This window comes from Fringilla coelebs, assembly GCF_963513975.1.
Source record: "Fringilla coelebs genome assembly, chromosome: 3".
Lineage (NCBI taxonomy): Eukaryota > Metazoa > Chordata > Aves > Passeriformes > Fringillidae > Fringilla > Fringilla coelebs.
In genome coordinates this window covers 84,653,005-84,669,770 of record NC_140030.1, presented here as the reverse complement: position 1 = coordinate 84,669,770, position 16,766 = coordinate 84,653,005, and the positions used below count along the sequence as shown (strand labels likewise).

At 34.0% G+C, this 16,766-nt stretch overlaps 1 protein-coding gene across 1 annotated transcript in view; it reads right to left on the bottom strand.

Annotated features, from left to right (window-relative positions):
• DNAH8 (dynein axonemal heavy chain 8) overlaps positions 1-11,759 on the bottom strand; it is a gene marked incomplete at both ends in the record, with an annotated part of 108,284 nt that extends 96,525 nt beyond the window's left edge. The window contains 9 exons of the mRNA XM_084202648.1: positions 1,577-1,676; positions 2,128-2,204; positions 2,742-2,939; positions 3,877-4,023; positions 5,318-5,419; positions 7,599-7,691; positions 10,156-10,269; positions 10,625-10,801; positions 11,733-11,759. Coding sequence (XP_084058774.1) covers positions 1,577-1,676; positions 2,128-2,204; positions 2,742-2,939; positions 3,877-4,023; positions 5,318-5,419; positions 7,599-7,691; positions 10,156-10,269; positions 10,625-10,801; positions 11,733-11,759 — 1,035 coding nt within the window. The remainder of the gene's footprint in view (positions 1-1,576; positions 1,677-2,127; positions 2,205-2,741; positions 2,940-3,876; positions 4,024-5,317; positions 5,420-7,598; positions 7,692-10,155; positions 10,270-10,624; positions 10,802-11,732) is intronic.
• Positions 11,760-16,766: the final 5,007 nt, after the last annotated feature.

Here is a 16,766-nt window from a genome sequence, read left to right as displayed (position 1 = left end):
TCCCCTCTAAATCACAATAAGTTAGCATTCTATGATGTGCACTTTTCTACTAACTCCTAACCAAAATGCATGTAGATACTCTTGGATTCACAGCCCAAGCATTTATCTGTGCCCAAGATGAAAAAAAAATGTCCCCTGCTCAGTGAATGGCTGCATTAAAACAAAACAAAACAAAAAAAGGCCTAAATTTATACTGTATGAAATTTGCAATGACAAAGTATTCAATCACTTTAGAACCAGCTTTGCAGTAAGAGCAACATTTTATTAGAAATTACTTGCTTGACAAAGATAAAAGGCAATTTAGTAATATCAAATAAATAGTTAAAACTAGTCAGCAGAATCACAACGTGTTCTTTGACAGATAAAAGGAGTATTTGGAGCCACCCAACTTTAGGCATGTGAACTCAGGCTGTGATGACACAACCCTTCACTAACTAGAATGTCTCAGCCCTACCTTTTCTCTGGTGGCCCCAACCAAAGAAATCCAAGTAGCTTCACAATTACCTTGAGAGGAACTTACCTGGATGAAACCCTCTCAGTAAATGTACCTATCATTTTTTTTTGTCTCGGAAAATACAACTAAGGGCAGGCTACATGATTTTTTTTAAGCAAGCAGTGCTGCTAAAAATCTGTTCATCTAGTTAAGCCAGTAATTAGGGGTTCAGGGATTGTTATATATAGGTAGGGAAAGGACACTGTAAAGAGTGGTTCAGCGCAGCTTTGCTAGGCTACAGTTTTAAGTCACTGTTTGGAGGAAAAATTATCTAATAACTGCAGAGTTTATAGATATTGGCTCCTTGTGCAAGCTTCTACCATTGATCTTATGAAATGTAAATATCTCAAAAAACCTTTTTCAACCATCCAGTTTTCCAGATTCCCTTTATATTCATTGGAGAAAAATGGACATTTGGAGGGAATTATTTAAATCCTCAGGACACTATATAAAATTGATCTGATTAACTCACTCCAGAGTAATTATTTCTTTCTTTCTTTAGTAGAAAGGGAGTTTGGACATCTAGCTCTGTTGCAGATGTTCATTTTATGGACAAAGTAATAGTTTACAGTCAAGTGATATGAGCAGTTGCCAGAACATAATTCTCATTTATACTTCAGTCAGGGTGCACTACAAAAATAATGAAAAATTACTTCGTAATGAACATAAATGTAATTCACCTATATTTTACATGTATTTTATGCTGCCACAGCAATTGATAGTAACTACTTATAAATGCAAATTTACTGCAGAAGCCTCATTTAACAAAAAAATCCAAAAGGTACAAGCAAGAAATGTACACAGCCAGTAAAGAACACACTTCTTTAATTTATGAAGGAATAACAGAAAATATTTTGGTTTATAAAGTAAAAATGTGATGACAAATTTGCCTTCAAGAGCAGTTGGGCATATTGTGCTGCCCACTCACTAAGGCCTGTTTTCTGTAACAGGAAAACAGAAGTAGGATAAATTGAGAATTGGGAGTAAATTAGTGAAAGAGGCAGGAAAAAAAATTATTCATATTAAAATGCTTGCTCCTATTTTAACATGATGTTTACAACTTACTGGAAAGAAATTAAATACCTGTTTAGTAGCTTCAAGTTCTGCTGCATAATGTTGAAGAATACAACTAACTGTATGTGCTGTTTCTTCTTGAAGGCATGGCATATTCAGACTTTGAAACCTGTATTAAAAATTGATACCCAAAATTACATTTCTAAAATAATAACTGCTTTAATTTATTTTGGGGTATGTGATCATTACATAAAGTAAAATAAGCAAAAATCGAGGAAATTATTTTGAATCTGGAAAGCTTTTTTCTTTGAGGAAGTTTAAATAAGTTGAAAATTTCTATTCTGGTGGGTATTTTGGTAGTTGTTGCTTAGTATGTTTTAGGCTTTTCCTTTAGTATCTTCTTGTGTGTAATAATATTCTAATGAAATTAAGAAAAAGAATATATTGATTCCCATAAGAAAAATAAAACATATATTTTATCATGATTATGTGGTTCAGAATATCAGTAATGAAAAATTCTCAATTAGGCCGTTTGTTTTAAAATTTGCTGGGCTGTTTCAATTGTGGTAATCTGTAATTTCAAGTTACTTTAAAATATTTTAAAACATAGTTGCCAATACCTTTGAAGTAGCTGAAGTGAATTCTGTGAAGACAAAATTTTCCGAAAACAGGTGCGCATAAAATTCTGGAGCTGTGCCTAAAGAATACATAATTCAGCGTGGGTTTTCAGGTCAGAGAATAGCACTTTGATGATACTTTCTTAACATATAGTAGCATTTGAAATTGTTACTTAAAGCAAACTTACAGCACAAAATAGCAGCCTTCATCAGGCCATGCTTAATATAATTATTAAATAGACAGTTTCAGTCAAATAATCTCTAAAATGTTATACAATTCTATGAAATAAACAAATTAGTTGCAAATTTATTCTGCCTAAAATTTGACCACATTTCTTCAGGCTAATAAATGACTTTCACATAGCTCATTCTCTCAGGTCTCACAATTTTTGCCATTTTGGCCACAGAATGAAAATAATCTTTGAGCACTGTTTGATATATTTTACACCTTCTTTTGAAAGAAGGAGAAGGAATGGAAAAAACCTCCCTCCAGACAAACACAAACTCCATGCTGTTAAGAAGAACAATGTAGCCTATTCACAATCCAACGTCCCACTGACAACTGGTTCCATAAATTCTTTCCCAAGTAAGTCATAATAAGTCAAAATATTACTCACCTCTAAACGTTCAACTTCTGTCTTGAATTTCACAAAATCCACATCAAATTCTGTTACATGTGGATCAAGCGAGTCATATGGCTTCTTTTGAAAAATGTGGTAGACATTTCTGAATTTTACTGCCATAAGATCTATACCTTCAATTGCACACTGAGTCAGTGCATTAAAATTCTGTTCTATTGATATCATTTCCATTATCTGAAATAAAGATATTATATTCATGCTCATAATGAATTCTTTGTTATTTCCTCTATAAACTAAAACCTGAGCAAAATAAAATATTCAACAGCCACTCCTCTAGCTACTGTATTCACAAATGTGTTGTTTCTGAGTCAAGTATCTTCAATACTTGAAGCATGGTTAATTCAGTTTTCAACACTGGTTGTCACCACAACTCAACACAAAGTAAAATAATCATTGTTTTTCTTAATGATAAAGAGGGCTTTTTTATGTTTTACTGCTAGATCCAATGGGATAATATGGAAAAGGAGTTAAAACATGGCATACTTATGACAAAAAGCTATATCAAAGAATAATAAAACACAACCCCAATACTACAAATTAGTATGTATATTGAGTGTTAAAAAAGTACACCAAAGACTCACAGAATTACTACCTTGTGATGATTATCATCTTATCCCTTGTCTGACCTTAATCTGTACCAAGAAGCACCCATTGCCTTTTCCACTCAAGAATGTTAGTTTAAAGCCCCTTCACTGCATTACCAAGCTAAATGTTAAGATGACAGCTAAATGTTAAGATAGCAGCAAAATCATCTGAAGAATTGTGCTTGGCAGTAAACATGAGTTTTTAAAGAAATTCAAAAAAAACCAGAAGTGTGTTACTTTTCACATAATTTTAAACCTCTTAAAATAATGATCTGAATCTAGATCAGGTTATTTCTCTCCACAATAAATGAGGTAAATTGACAAGCTGAGGAGGCAATTGTGAGGTAATAGCGTCGATCATTGGGATGACGTACTCTGTGGAAGTGCCTAAATTCTCTCAATAGAGAGTTACAGACTCCATGAAAGGATGATTAAGAGAATGTATGTTGGCAAGCATCCACTTTGTAAACTGTTCTTTGGAGAGACGCTTCTTCTTTGCGAATAACAACAGCACCCAATATACTCACTTTTTCTAATCTCCTACAAAAAGCTTCAGATTTCCCAAAAATGTACACTTCTGATACTTCCAATGTCCTTTCTCCTAGATTTTTCGCAGTCTCTTGCCTAGCTTCACGGAAGCATTTCTGATATTCTCTCAACAGATAGATGCAATCCTAAAAAAGGAAGGAAGAGCCCCATATTCATTATGCTCTGCTTATGAGTGAGGGACTAGAGTACTCAAACCTATTGACATTCCAAAGCCATTAGTTATCACTTAATCTGGTTTCGGTCAACAGGCAACAACAACTTAAACACAGCGGTTTTCTTTCAGTATCTGAAGAAAGTGCTTGCAACATATGAACAAATGTACAGTAGAGCACAGTGAACCAGAGAGTGGTGGTGAATGGTGGTGCATCCAGTTGGCAGCCACCCTGGTGTCCCCAGGGATCAGTGTTGGGCCCAGTCTTGATTAATATCTTCACTGATCATCTGGATATGGGGACTGAGTCCACCATCAGCCAATTTGCAGATGTGGGTGTCAGTATCAATCTGCTGGAGGGTTGGAGGGCTCTGCAGAGGGACCTGGACAGGCTGGATAAATGGGCTGAATCCAGCAATTTGGTGTTATACAAGACCAAGTGCTGTGTCCTGCACTTTGGTCACAATAACCCCTGCAAAACTACAGGCTGGGGACAGAGTGGCTGGACAGTGGCCAGGCAGAAAGGGACCTGGGGGTACTGGTGATGGCAGACTGAATATGAGCCAGCAGTGTGCTCACACGGCCAAGGCAGCCAGCGGCATCCTGGCCTCCATGAGCAATAGTGTGGTCAGCAGGACTAGGGAAGTGATTCTTCCTCTGTGTTCTATGCCTTTTGGGGAAGAGTGGAACTCAGTAACTGAGATCCAGAAAAGGCGAAGGTGGAAATGAAGTTAACATCGGCAACAAGTATTCCCACTGCTGCACATATCTTGCCATAGCATATCGCATTCACTTAATTTGTTCTTAATAGGTCACCATCAGATGAAGAAGAGGAAGACTATCTTAACACTGACTTTTCATGGTATGCCAGGGAAATCTTGTATGGAAAGGAACTACTGTAGCAAAGTCAGGGTCTATTCAAACACCAGATATTCCAGGGTAGAGGAAGATGGTACCATGTCTGAGCTATACCCTCCCCCATAGCCCTCTTCCTCAAGATGGAAAAATGTAAAATATTAATTCCTTGATTGCACATAAAGCAAAGATGCCAATTCCATGCTCAGTGACAGACCACATTGATAAAGATGAAGCTACTGTAATTGCAGCAATGCCCATGGACTATGACTTGGGAAAACTTTCAGAGCATCATGAAATAAAAAAGCCAAGAGGTGTGAAGCACTTGATACATATTGATATGGACTTCCTTATGATATCAACAGGTAATCAATAGCTTTGACATGCAAATAATAAAATGCCAAAATACAAACATTGATTTTTCCAATGACTACTGGTGTCTCCTGATCCCAGAGTCGATTCAAGCCAGCATCTGTAATGTATGCTTTACATGTTGTGACCATTTGGTTTGTAACCTAGGGCAGACAAATGAAAAAAGTTTAACAGTAATTTTAAGCTTAACAGCAAATTTTCCTATTTCACAAAATCTAATAAAATTCTCATATACATGTGTCAATACTATCAATCAGATTTGGAATAAATTTCACTTGTGGAAATAAGAGTGGCTAAAAACTATATGCAATATATACAACAAACACCCTATAAAAACTCTGAGAACACTCCCAGAAGTATATGTAAGTCCCAGGACATATTTCTAAGTCCTATAATTTCAGCAATACATAAACACAGAATGTCATCAATCAAAATTCAAGAACAAAAAGAATTTATTGAATTCCAACCTTTCTTCACTTAGATTTTTGTCTTTACACTTGCAGCAGTTATTTAAGGACTGCTCTTAAAGAATTTTGTATCCTAGCAGTATGGCTTTACCTTGATTTCCTGTAGCTATAAAAAGGAGAAAAAAATTCTTCTACTTCTCAACGACAAAAATCCAAATTTGTTCATGACAGAAGGAGAGAGAGGAGTATGTGCAGATGCAGAAGACATACCATAGAGAACAGCTACAGGCAGACAATTTTTTGTCTATTAAATAATATGAACAATTCAAAACAATTCTCCTGATGGTGTTTGGGTTTTGCCTTTTTTCTTTTATATGTTCTCTGTATTCTTCACACATATATTTGTAACTCTGTCACCTATTGTATTAGTAGCTAGTTTTTCCAGTACTTTTCCACGGCCTTTTCCTAAGCAGAAAGACAAAACAAATTCCGGAGCTTCAAGCCCTGGGAGGTACAAGGCCCCACAAGGCTATCTTGGTTCTACCTGGGAACCAAAGCCAAGAACAACTCTTCGAGATGCGTTCTCATGGACAAAGCACAACTAGGACTGAAGGGGAGGGGGCTCCAGAGAAGGGGCTTGACCTGGAGGAAAGACCACCTGACCACTTGTACTCCTAACTGGTGCTTTTTATCAATTATGCTAATTTCCTAAAACCTATAAATGCGTACTCATACCTTGTAGGGATAGGCTTTTGTGGACATTTTTCCATAACTGCCTCTAAAGGCTTTCATTAACGATCCACTTTTATATTACCTCCTTACTAAAATTATCCTGAGTTTCATTTCCAGGTTGGGAAAAAGGCAACACTGACATGAGGCTACTGTAAAGCAGGCCTTAAGTACTACTAATTGAAAAAAGACTGGAAATTGCCATACCAAAATTACTGATGAAGTTTGATATAGGACCACCAGTGTCACCTCTGATGATCATTAAGTGGAAACAAGCAGTAAATAGGGACCTTAAACCACTGGATTAAAAATACAGATTTTTTTCTTGCCATTTCAAGCATAGTTTCATAGTTTTGACAGCAGCAAGAGTCAATATACAAATGTACAAAGACCCATTATATGACAGGTAATATATACCTGATGAGATATATAGAAAACAGCCACAGCCATGAATAGATACAGATTCAAAAGAGCACATACTTCTTAATATCCTAGTTCAAATTGAAATGTAACAAAGTTTTATGCTGAACCCTGTGGTGTAAAGAAACAAAAAATGTATGTCTGTGTTATAAGGGTATACTGTGAATTTCCCCTGAATGCTTACTGCAGGTGTGTGGTTTAGTTAGGAAGGATTGCTTTGCTAGAAAACCATTGTACAAAGCATCTTTGCATGCAGTGAATACCTGGATTCTGCAAATGACATTGGCATAAATGCACAGCCAGTCTTAATTTTCTCTTTAAGGAGGGAAAGTTTATGATCTGAAATTGAATTAACTTGTCTCGTATGACTTGCTTCAGAAAACAGGAACCTTTTCTCTTTCTCACTTTTTGGAGGAACAGCCTAGTCAGATTAATGGCCATCTGCCATTAGGTCATTCAGGCTGAGAGAAAAAGAGCCTTTGCAGATTCTGTGACTTAGGAAACAACTGATCAGATTAATTCAGATCAGAAGATTAATTAAGAATATTAAAAAATTAACGCTGATGAACCAAGAATAAACAAAGCCCCTTTCAGAAGAGAAATCTGCAATTCAAGTTTAATCTTCTTGTGATCAACAGAATTCTCTTCCTTTCCCCACTATTTAGTACCATTTTTTAAACTAATGCTCTACTGATTTAAACAAATTTTTTTTTCTTCTGAAAAGTCACACAATTTTTGTAATTACTATTTTGTTTAATATACTTACCTTTATAAGTAATGATGTAATTCTCTCAGAAGTATTGTAATATTTTGAAACACGGTGAATCATTTGTACAGCCTTTACCAAGTATGGTATTCCCTGTGTCATTAATACCTCAAAGCAAAGTTTCAAGAAAAAAATTACTTCCTATTTTTAGCAATTATATTTTTATTCTATTGACAACTTCTGAATTACATATTTTTCTAAGCCACACAAATCAGTCTTTAAAATGTCATCTTACCAAAAGTTTTCTTATTAAAAAAGACTAACCATGCTCAATAAGATTTCAAATATCAACTAACAAGAACAATAAATGGCTAAGTTTGATCATTGGCTAAGAAATCAGATTAAAGATGTTAGAAGAGAAAATAATTTTAATATCCTATTTTGATGAACATAATTGAACACTTATTCAAAGTGTAAAGGTTGCATTTTTTGGTGCAATAGGAAGTATTTTTCTGCCAGCAATTTTCTGTGATGGTTGCTTTTGTTTTCCTTCAGGTAAGGGTGCTAATGTACTTTCATTGTGATAACAATCTTTGCATTAAATGTTTCATTCAGAAAACTCATTAAATAATTGTCACAATGTAAGTTTCATTTAAAAATGCCTAATTCCTTTAAGCATATCAAACACCTAAATTTTTACATATTTTGGGAAATCAATGTTCACATTGTTAAAACCATGCAGTGGCATTACAAATACTCAGTAGCTCAAACACTTCCAAAGTATTTTGGTGGGGAAAAAAAAAGAACCCAAACCAAAAGACAAAACATTATAATTCATCAACATTATCAGGAACATGTCAAAGTTGCAATTCAGAACATCAAGAAATTTTGGCTGTCACCCCTCAATGGAGAAGCCAAGCTCCTGTAATTAAATTTGAGTTGCAAACTCAAACTCATACTGTGAATAGACATAGAAGGCAGTTGCATTTAGCAAGAGTGTGAAATAAATGCTATGTAGTATAAAAAAAACCCATCTGTGTCCATAGCATTCATCACCAACACCGCCCCTGAAATGGAATCAGGAGATTCTGAGTCTATAGGTTTTCTTTTTCAATCCTTGACAGAAAATAACACCCTGATTTAATACTGGTTATTAATTAGTATTAATACTAATACTGGACTGTGTAGAAATTTCTCTGATTCAAAGCCTCAAGTTAAATGCTCAGTCTGAATTTTCATATATTAACCTACTTCAGCACAAATGTTCACTGTGTGATGCTACATACACTAAATACCATATTTTATGCACACACCAAATATCATCATAAATCAACATGTATTCCTTTTTCCATTCATTATTCACTAATATATAAAAGAGTTGTCCATACCAGACACCAAATGCCACTCTGCACAGAATGAAGGTCTGTTTGAAACAGGATATATTATATATTAAGCTTGCAAATCATTGTTTTTAAGCTGATTATCATAGAAAATCCTATCTAAATTAACTTGATCTCAGGAACATAATTAAACAGAAAATCACATGTATCCAAACTGTTCCAGACTAAATAAAGAACTCTAATTAACTATCCTGTAATAGTAAAATTATGAACTCTTCAACAGGTTTGCACCCACTAATGTCTGTCTCTGTTTATGATACAAAGAACTTTATAACACCTATGAAGTAGTTCATCATTACGGCCTGGTACCTGGCACCCTCTTGTGATACCTTTAAGAGCTGAAGATAAACAGCTCAGTGACACTGCTCATCATACTTGCTTCTTATACTATTCCATTCAATATGAGCTCCATGTCATATATTATCAAAGTCCTTTTGCTTGCCCTCAGTTACAACCTTGCAGTAGGATCCTAAGCTGCCAGAGATTCAAAAGAAATGCAGCACTTCCTGACAGAGGGCTAGAGGCATATAGGACCAAAACATGAAGGACTCAAAAACAAAGGAGAATGAGCACTATTTTTCTGGGGTATTTATTCCTTTCATTCTATTCTGCAATACACCTGCTTTAATAATTCATAGTTATTATACCAAATAACTAGTATCTTGAACTACCACTGAATGGTGTACCTGGACAACCAATTGTCCAAATTCTGACTGGCAAGTACTTTTGCAAATAGAAGCAGATAATATTGTATTCTATATTAAAAAAAAAAAAAGTTTTGCCCATTTAGGACCTTATAAGGTTTCTGTATTTTCTATATAACTGAAATTTTGGTACTTTGGTAACAGTTATGTGATCATTGGCACATATGGCATTTTCAGGGGAAGGCATATTTAGAGATTTTGGCATTATAAAATATGTAGCTGTTTTAATTGCTTTTAAAAATAATACGAGGACTGACTTATTAGACAATTGTACGTACTTATGCTTATTTACTAAATACATATTTCAAAATACTCTATTTTATGAAATATATCATAAAATAATGCTTCAACATTTAGGTTGACAAGCTTTTAGAAAAAGATCAGGAAAGCTAGAAATGTAAATTAGAAAAAATTACTTTTAAGTAAATATAAGGAAAGGAAACCTTATTTTGCCCTGGGATTTCTATGTAAATACCTAAACAATGCATAAAGAATGGTGAAAGGCATACTTACAACATCAGTGGTGTAAAGGGGCTGACAAACTTTTTCAAGTGTGCTTAGGTATCTCACGTTATCCTTTGATTCATTTGCTGCGTCTGTGATCTTGCCATCTAATTCTTGCCATGACTAGTGGGAAAAAAGCACTGTGAAAAACTTCATACATAGTGAACTATTTCTTTAACTTGCATTCACTTCCCAGAAGTAAATTCGTAAATGAATTTTTAAGAGGCGCTGCCAAAGCAGGCAATAAAAGTTAACTTATTGTATTTATTGCACATATAATGTATTTTACATTCATTTTTGGCTGCATCCCTGAACTGTCTTTGTTCTCTGTCTTGATACATTCAGCATACCGGCAACACATCTAAATTTTCCTCTTCTAATTCTCCTTGGCAAATCTCTCTTAGATGAAATAAAAACAAATAAACAAACAATAACCTTTACAGTAAAAAAAAAACCAGCATAAAAAAAGAATTATTACCTTTAGTATTTTAGAGTGTGCAACTTTCAGAACACTGATAACAGCTTTACAGTTTTGTCCTTTGATCTGTTCGATAATAAAGTTCAATTTAGCAGACATGTATTTCCAGTTCTCCAGTTCCAACAGTGGACCTGAATCCTTAGCTTCTCTCCTTAGCTGTTTGCTCTCAGTCAAAACCTGCAACCCAATTGAGAAAAAAAAAAATCGAATGCCTACTACAGGAAATAGACAAGTCATTATAGAGAAGAAATGCTCTTGTGGAAACTCACTGAGAAAAGAACAAGCTTGCAGTTACTGACACATGAAAATGGTTCCCATTGAGAAAAGCTTTCTAAGTCTGAATTGCACTTAATCATATTTTTAAACTGAAATTAAGGCAATTAATACAAATTGTGTTCACACCCTGGGTGAATATCAGCATATACAGATAAGCCTTTAACCAGAATCTCTGGATTGCAATACACCACGTGTAATTTCACTTGTCCAGAGCTTCAAAAACTAGTTCAATAAAAGTATCCAATAGCAGTCATAAATTTATCCATTTGTATGCCAATAAATGTGCAGTCAGCTCTTTTTACATGCCTTTGATATTTTTATTCTTATGAGCTAAACACACTAGGTATAGTATTATGAGTATGTCCCTGCCGACACAGATTTATATTTTGAAGAAGGATTCTCTCTGAAAGTTTCAGACTTGGATAACTGAGACCTCACCATGCAAGACTTACACAGGATAAAATACGCCCTGCTGGGCCTAAGAGCAGTACTTCCCACCACAAGTGGCAGCAGAAACTTAACAGGTAATGTACAGTTAGGTATGCTCTATTTACATATTTAGTCCTCATCAGTGTTGTTAGTCCTGCAACTCTGTTCTCTTCTTACTATTTGTGAATTAAGAGTTAAGAAACTCTTATTCTCACTAGACTGTAAATTCCTAGGCATAAGGACTATCGACTTAACTTCCCTTGTGCATAGAAGCAGAGCACTTCTCTTAATTTGGGTGGAGATGCAGCTGAAGCCTTTGGCAAACTTCAGGCAAGTCTCACATATAATTTATAAATATTCATCCATATTCCTGCTGAATTGATGTGTTAAAACAGCAACTTACAAGTTCAATTTGTTTATACCATATCATAAGTACTTCCTCTAGCTGGTTAACTGTGTCATGACTGTCAGCAGCTGCAGTTATTTTATCAAAGGTCTGAAGTTCAGAAAAATTAATGTGCTCTACTTTTTTCAACTCAACTGTTCCTTCAATGCATGCTGCAGCACCTGAGAAAAAGGCAATTACAATATCAAACCAATTAGGACTTTAAAATAAATTTCCCCCAGTCAAAGCAATTTAAATTTGAAAATATAAATTTACAGCCAGTGCTGTTTTGATATAATAGCAATTTACTGCACTCACATAAAACAGAAATATCTGATTTTAAATGCAGTGGTATTCCTTAAAAGCAATGTGTCACTATTAGCTTAAGAAAACAATCCACCCATCTATATATTATGCAAGTAATGGATAATTTTATTTTTCCTTGCAGAATGTGAGAAGTTCCTTATCTATGCCTTTAAATAGAAATCTTTAAGGAGAATTCCTCTAGTTTGTTTCCTAAATGCAATGCTTACCTCCCAAAAATGAAATGTATTTCTTAATTGTTTCCACAAATTTCTGCTTGTCTTTTGTATCCTCTTTGGACTGACCTAAATCACCCCAATTACTTGTTTCAAGGATAGCAGGGAGAAAAACCTTTTCTAATAGATCTTTAATACCAGGTAGGAGTCCAACAGTGGCATCCAAAACACCAAAGGAAATTTCCTGCAGCGTAAAAATATTATTGTTATCAAAGAAGTAACTTACACTAGAAACAGTATTATAAGTTCTATGTGGTTTTATAAAAGCACCCCAATATGCCAAACAAAACTTGAATTTAAGGAGAGAAAATCATTATATTACACACCTACGTTGTTAGTACTCTCAATAAAAAAAGGGAAGTCAATAATTATTTAATACCTTTTTAAAAAGCTGTCTAGTTATGCTTTTGTTACATCAGTTATTTATCTATCACACAGAGTTTGGAAATTTTGACATGGTAGAAAAATGCCCTCACCCACAATTAGGTACTAATTCATGAATTGTAAGTAACAAAAAACTCTCTGAATGTCCTTATCTGAAATTATATAAGAAACAATGAAATTATATAAGAAACTAAATATATATTATTTTGAATCAAGTTAAATTTTTACCTACTCTCCAAAACAAAACTTTACAAGGTCTAACTATTTGTAATATTACAGCATTTAAAATGTCCTTAAAATAAGTAAGTATTAACATACATCATGTAACAAACTTCCTAGAACATAAATTTCCTTTCCTTATCCCTTCAGCATTTGGAATTATTTGGGAAGGTATTTGATGGAAAAGTGATATTTATGGCCAATACTGAGGTCCTTGATAAAGACAGAACTTGTATATTACTTCTGATAGTGTTTTTTCTCCTTCACCTTCTTGGGTCTCAAAATGAATAGAACATTTTAATATGAACTATAAAGCATGTAAACTAATAATGGATTTTCTGTCTGAATAATTTGAAATTATTCTAATTACAAGATACATATGTGAAACTATTTATTATCAATTTACAGTCCCTTAAGCACTGCCCAAATACTAAGACATGTAGCTATGAACAATAATGAAGCCCACACTTACATAAGAATTTGTCTTGTAAAGCAGAAAATCTCATGCCACACAATTTACACTGGATAAATGTTTATTTTGTATTTTGTTTATCAAAACACATAAAAAGGTACAGGTAAACTTTTTGTCTCCTGGTATTTGCAATAAAGTCTTCTCAGTGTTTCCTTGTAGCTTAGGGATTTTGATCACAATTATAATATACTTAGCAGCTTTGACCGCTTGAAAAATACCAAGGAGAATGAGAAATTAATGTTTATTTCTTTAACAAGAATCCTGTAAGACACTAAATTCACATTCGCTTCAGTATTTGCTGAAGCGATACAGCTATTTGCTGTTTACCCAAAATGGAGAGCAAAAAAGTTACCAGTAACTTTAGTTATGTGACAACTGTGAAAAAAATAATGAAACAAACAATAGCTGCTTTTAAAGCTTTATTTTTTTAAATAAATGAGAAAGTACCTCATGTATAGTTTTGTCATTTAAGGACGTGTCATTCTTATAGCGAACGAAATATAAGCATAGTCCTAGGATTTTGTCTGGTGTTTTCTCCAAATAAAATTGAAAAATTTTACTTCCTTTTTCAACATCTGGAATTACCCGACCACACTCTGAAAAGGAATTTCATAGGTATGACTCTTTTTTAAAATTAGGGTATTATAAAATGCTTAAAATCAATACAAGGAAATAAAATTGAACATATAAAGAATTCATTTTCTTCTTTTGTCAGAGAAAAAAAAACAATATAATTTCTAACTGTAATTAATTCCACTATTAGAAAACTACGCCAAACGTATAACATGTATCTTACAAACCTATTTGGGTGCATTATAATGCACAGAAAAGGGAATTTGCTCAGGCCCGTAGTTCTGAAACAATTTGCTGGTGACTAAGGTACTTTATTTTCATTTATCCTACCAAAAAAGATGTCAGGTCTAAGTGAGAAAAGAGAGACTTTGAGATGGCCTCAGGTCCTCTGTGGATATATTCCTATTTGATAGCTCAATATAAATAAGTTACAGAACAATATTTGTAGTAATTAGTGAATTATTAGGAATTTCAGACATTACATTCTAATGTTCTACCATGCATGTTAAACAAAAAAAATTCAAATATTTATAATAAATGAAAATTCAGAGACAGGTTTTATCAAAGTACTTTCTAATGAACTGTGGCCAAAACTCACTTATGAAAAAGTCACAATCAATTCTATACTTCAGGATAACACTTTATAGTCTTTTTTCTAGGAATGGCTAAAATTGAGATTTTTTTTCCAAAACAATTTGACTTGAAGCAAAGCAAGCATTTAAAATATGAATTTTCAGTCCTCAGAGCAAAAGCTTGCAAAATTCTGAACAAGCAAAAGACAATTTTATTCTGAGAAACCTCAAATGAAATGAACAATAGAATGCAGTGTTAGATGTGCCTGTATTATTATTGCTAAAAATTTACCTATTCCTCGCGGATCTCCTTCTTGATAAAAAATTTTCAATGATTTTTTTCCTCCCTTGGCAAAAAAGGAATCAAAGGCATCGAACTGTTAAAACAAAGAGTGAGTGCATGTTACTCAAAATATTTTTATGTGCCTTTAAGAGGTGCAAAACTAATTTGACCATGCTACTGTTTAAAGTTTTTTGGCACTGTTTATCCCCAAATGCTCATCCCCAAATATTGTGAGAAGATAGGAAGCATCCAACTGAAGAACTCAGCCATGGTAGGGACTTCCTCCTCATCAAAAAGTTTAGCAAGCATGTGTGGAGATGCATCACCTGTTCAGGGACAAAGGATACACTTCTAGTTGTGGTACATTTCTTACAAGCATGTTTTTTCCCCCAAATAAACAAATATTAAAGCTGAATCAGAGCAATGATAGGAAAATGAGTGACACCCAGGTTGACAGAACTGAAAGCCACTCTTGTGAGAAGACAACATTGCATGAAAATAAAAGAAGTAAAAGCAAGCCAGCTGTAGAAGTGCATTTCACTTTTGTAAATCGCATTATAGTGAATAACAAGGTTAAAACAGAGAAAAATACATTAAAAGACCCACCCCCAAAATAGTGAAAGAAAAAATTGTTAAAGTGCTGAAAGCGCAGTGACAAAAAGCAGGAAAAGATTCACTAATACAACAAGGACTCCAGCTTGGGAGGAAGAGGAGGACAAACAGCAACTTTGGGGCTTGTATAATCCTACACAGAAGGTAAGATATGAGCTGTTCCCACAGCTACTGATTCTGCAAAGAATCAGTCTGCTGTTTCAAGTCCATGTGGTTCTCCCACCCACTGTGTGAATATTTATGCAGGCTAACACTTTAAAGGGCAAAACATAAGTCATGGATATCAAAGACATATATTTGTGGGAATTTATTAAATGACAATTTGGTGAGGGACAACGTTGACACAGCCCCAGCAGCTTAAACTGTTTATAAATAAACTAAAACTGAGAGCAGGAAAATATTCAACCACAATTTTTCAGATGGTCCTGGTGACAGCCAAAAAAAACCCCAACCAAAACCAAAACAAACAAAAATAAACAAACAGAAAAACTCAAACTAAAGCCTAATACAAAAAAAACCCTCAAGAACCCAAAATTTCTCAATTTCTCAATTTCTTGACTAATGTTGGGATTAGTCAAACTTGGTGTAGAACAGCAGTTTCACATTAAATCAGAATGATTTAAAACTATATATCATTTAGCAAATGTAAAAAAGGGACAATACTTAGCACACCTCTATGTTGTGTAAGCACAAAAAAACAAACAAATGAGGCTAAGTACATTTTATGATATAAAAATATCAATAAACAAACAAAACCCCCAAAAATTTGGAATAAGGCTAAATTTGAATTGTAATTGTAAAACTGAAGTTGTAAGAATTGATTTGTTTTATCAAAGGAGATATTATGTGGCTAAGTTTTAAATGCTAAGTCAAATCTCCCTTAACAGACAAAAATAACATCAGTGAGGTGCAACAACGGTCAAATAGCAAAAATGTAATCAGAAAAGTTGAGTTGTATCTTTTCACAACAGCCATACTGAGTTTTGATAATCTATTAAAAGTACAGCTTAGCTGTTTCCTCCTGTTTGTTTAATCGCTTTGAAACATCATGAAAGACAACACTAAATGCACAAAAATAACGAAAGCTTTCAGAAATTCCATAGATTTGAGATGTATACACTCTGCAAACCCATTTAACTCAATCTTTTAAACATCCAAACATAAATAAAGCGCTCAAAACTGAAATTTCTTAGTGGGGCTTTCAAACATTCCCATAGCATTTAAATGGTGCAGGATTAATCTTCCTTCTTCTTATTAACAACATGCTAATTTTCAAAATGCTCCTGTAAGTTACACACTTTTGCACTAGCTAAGAAATTTCATTGAGAACTTGCCTAACAAACAAAATTATCATAATTAGAACATAATAAAGTCAGTCTGAGATGGATGAAACTGTTT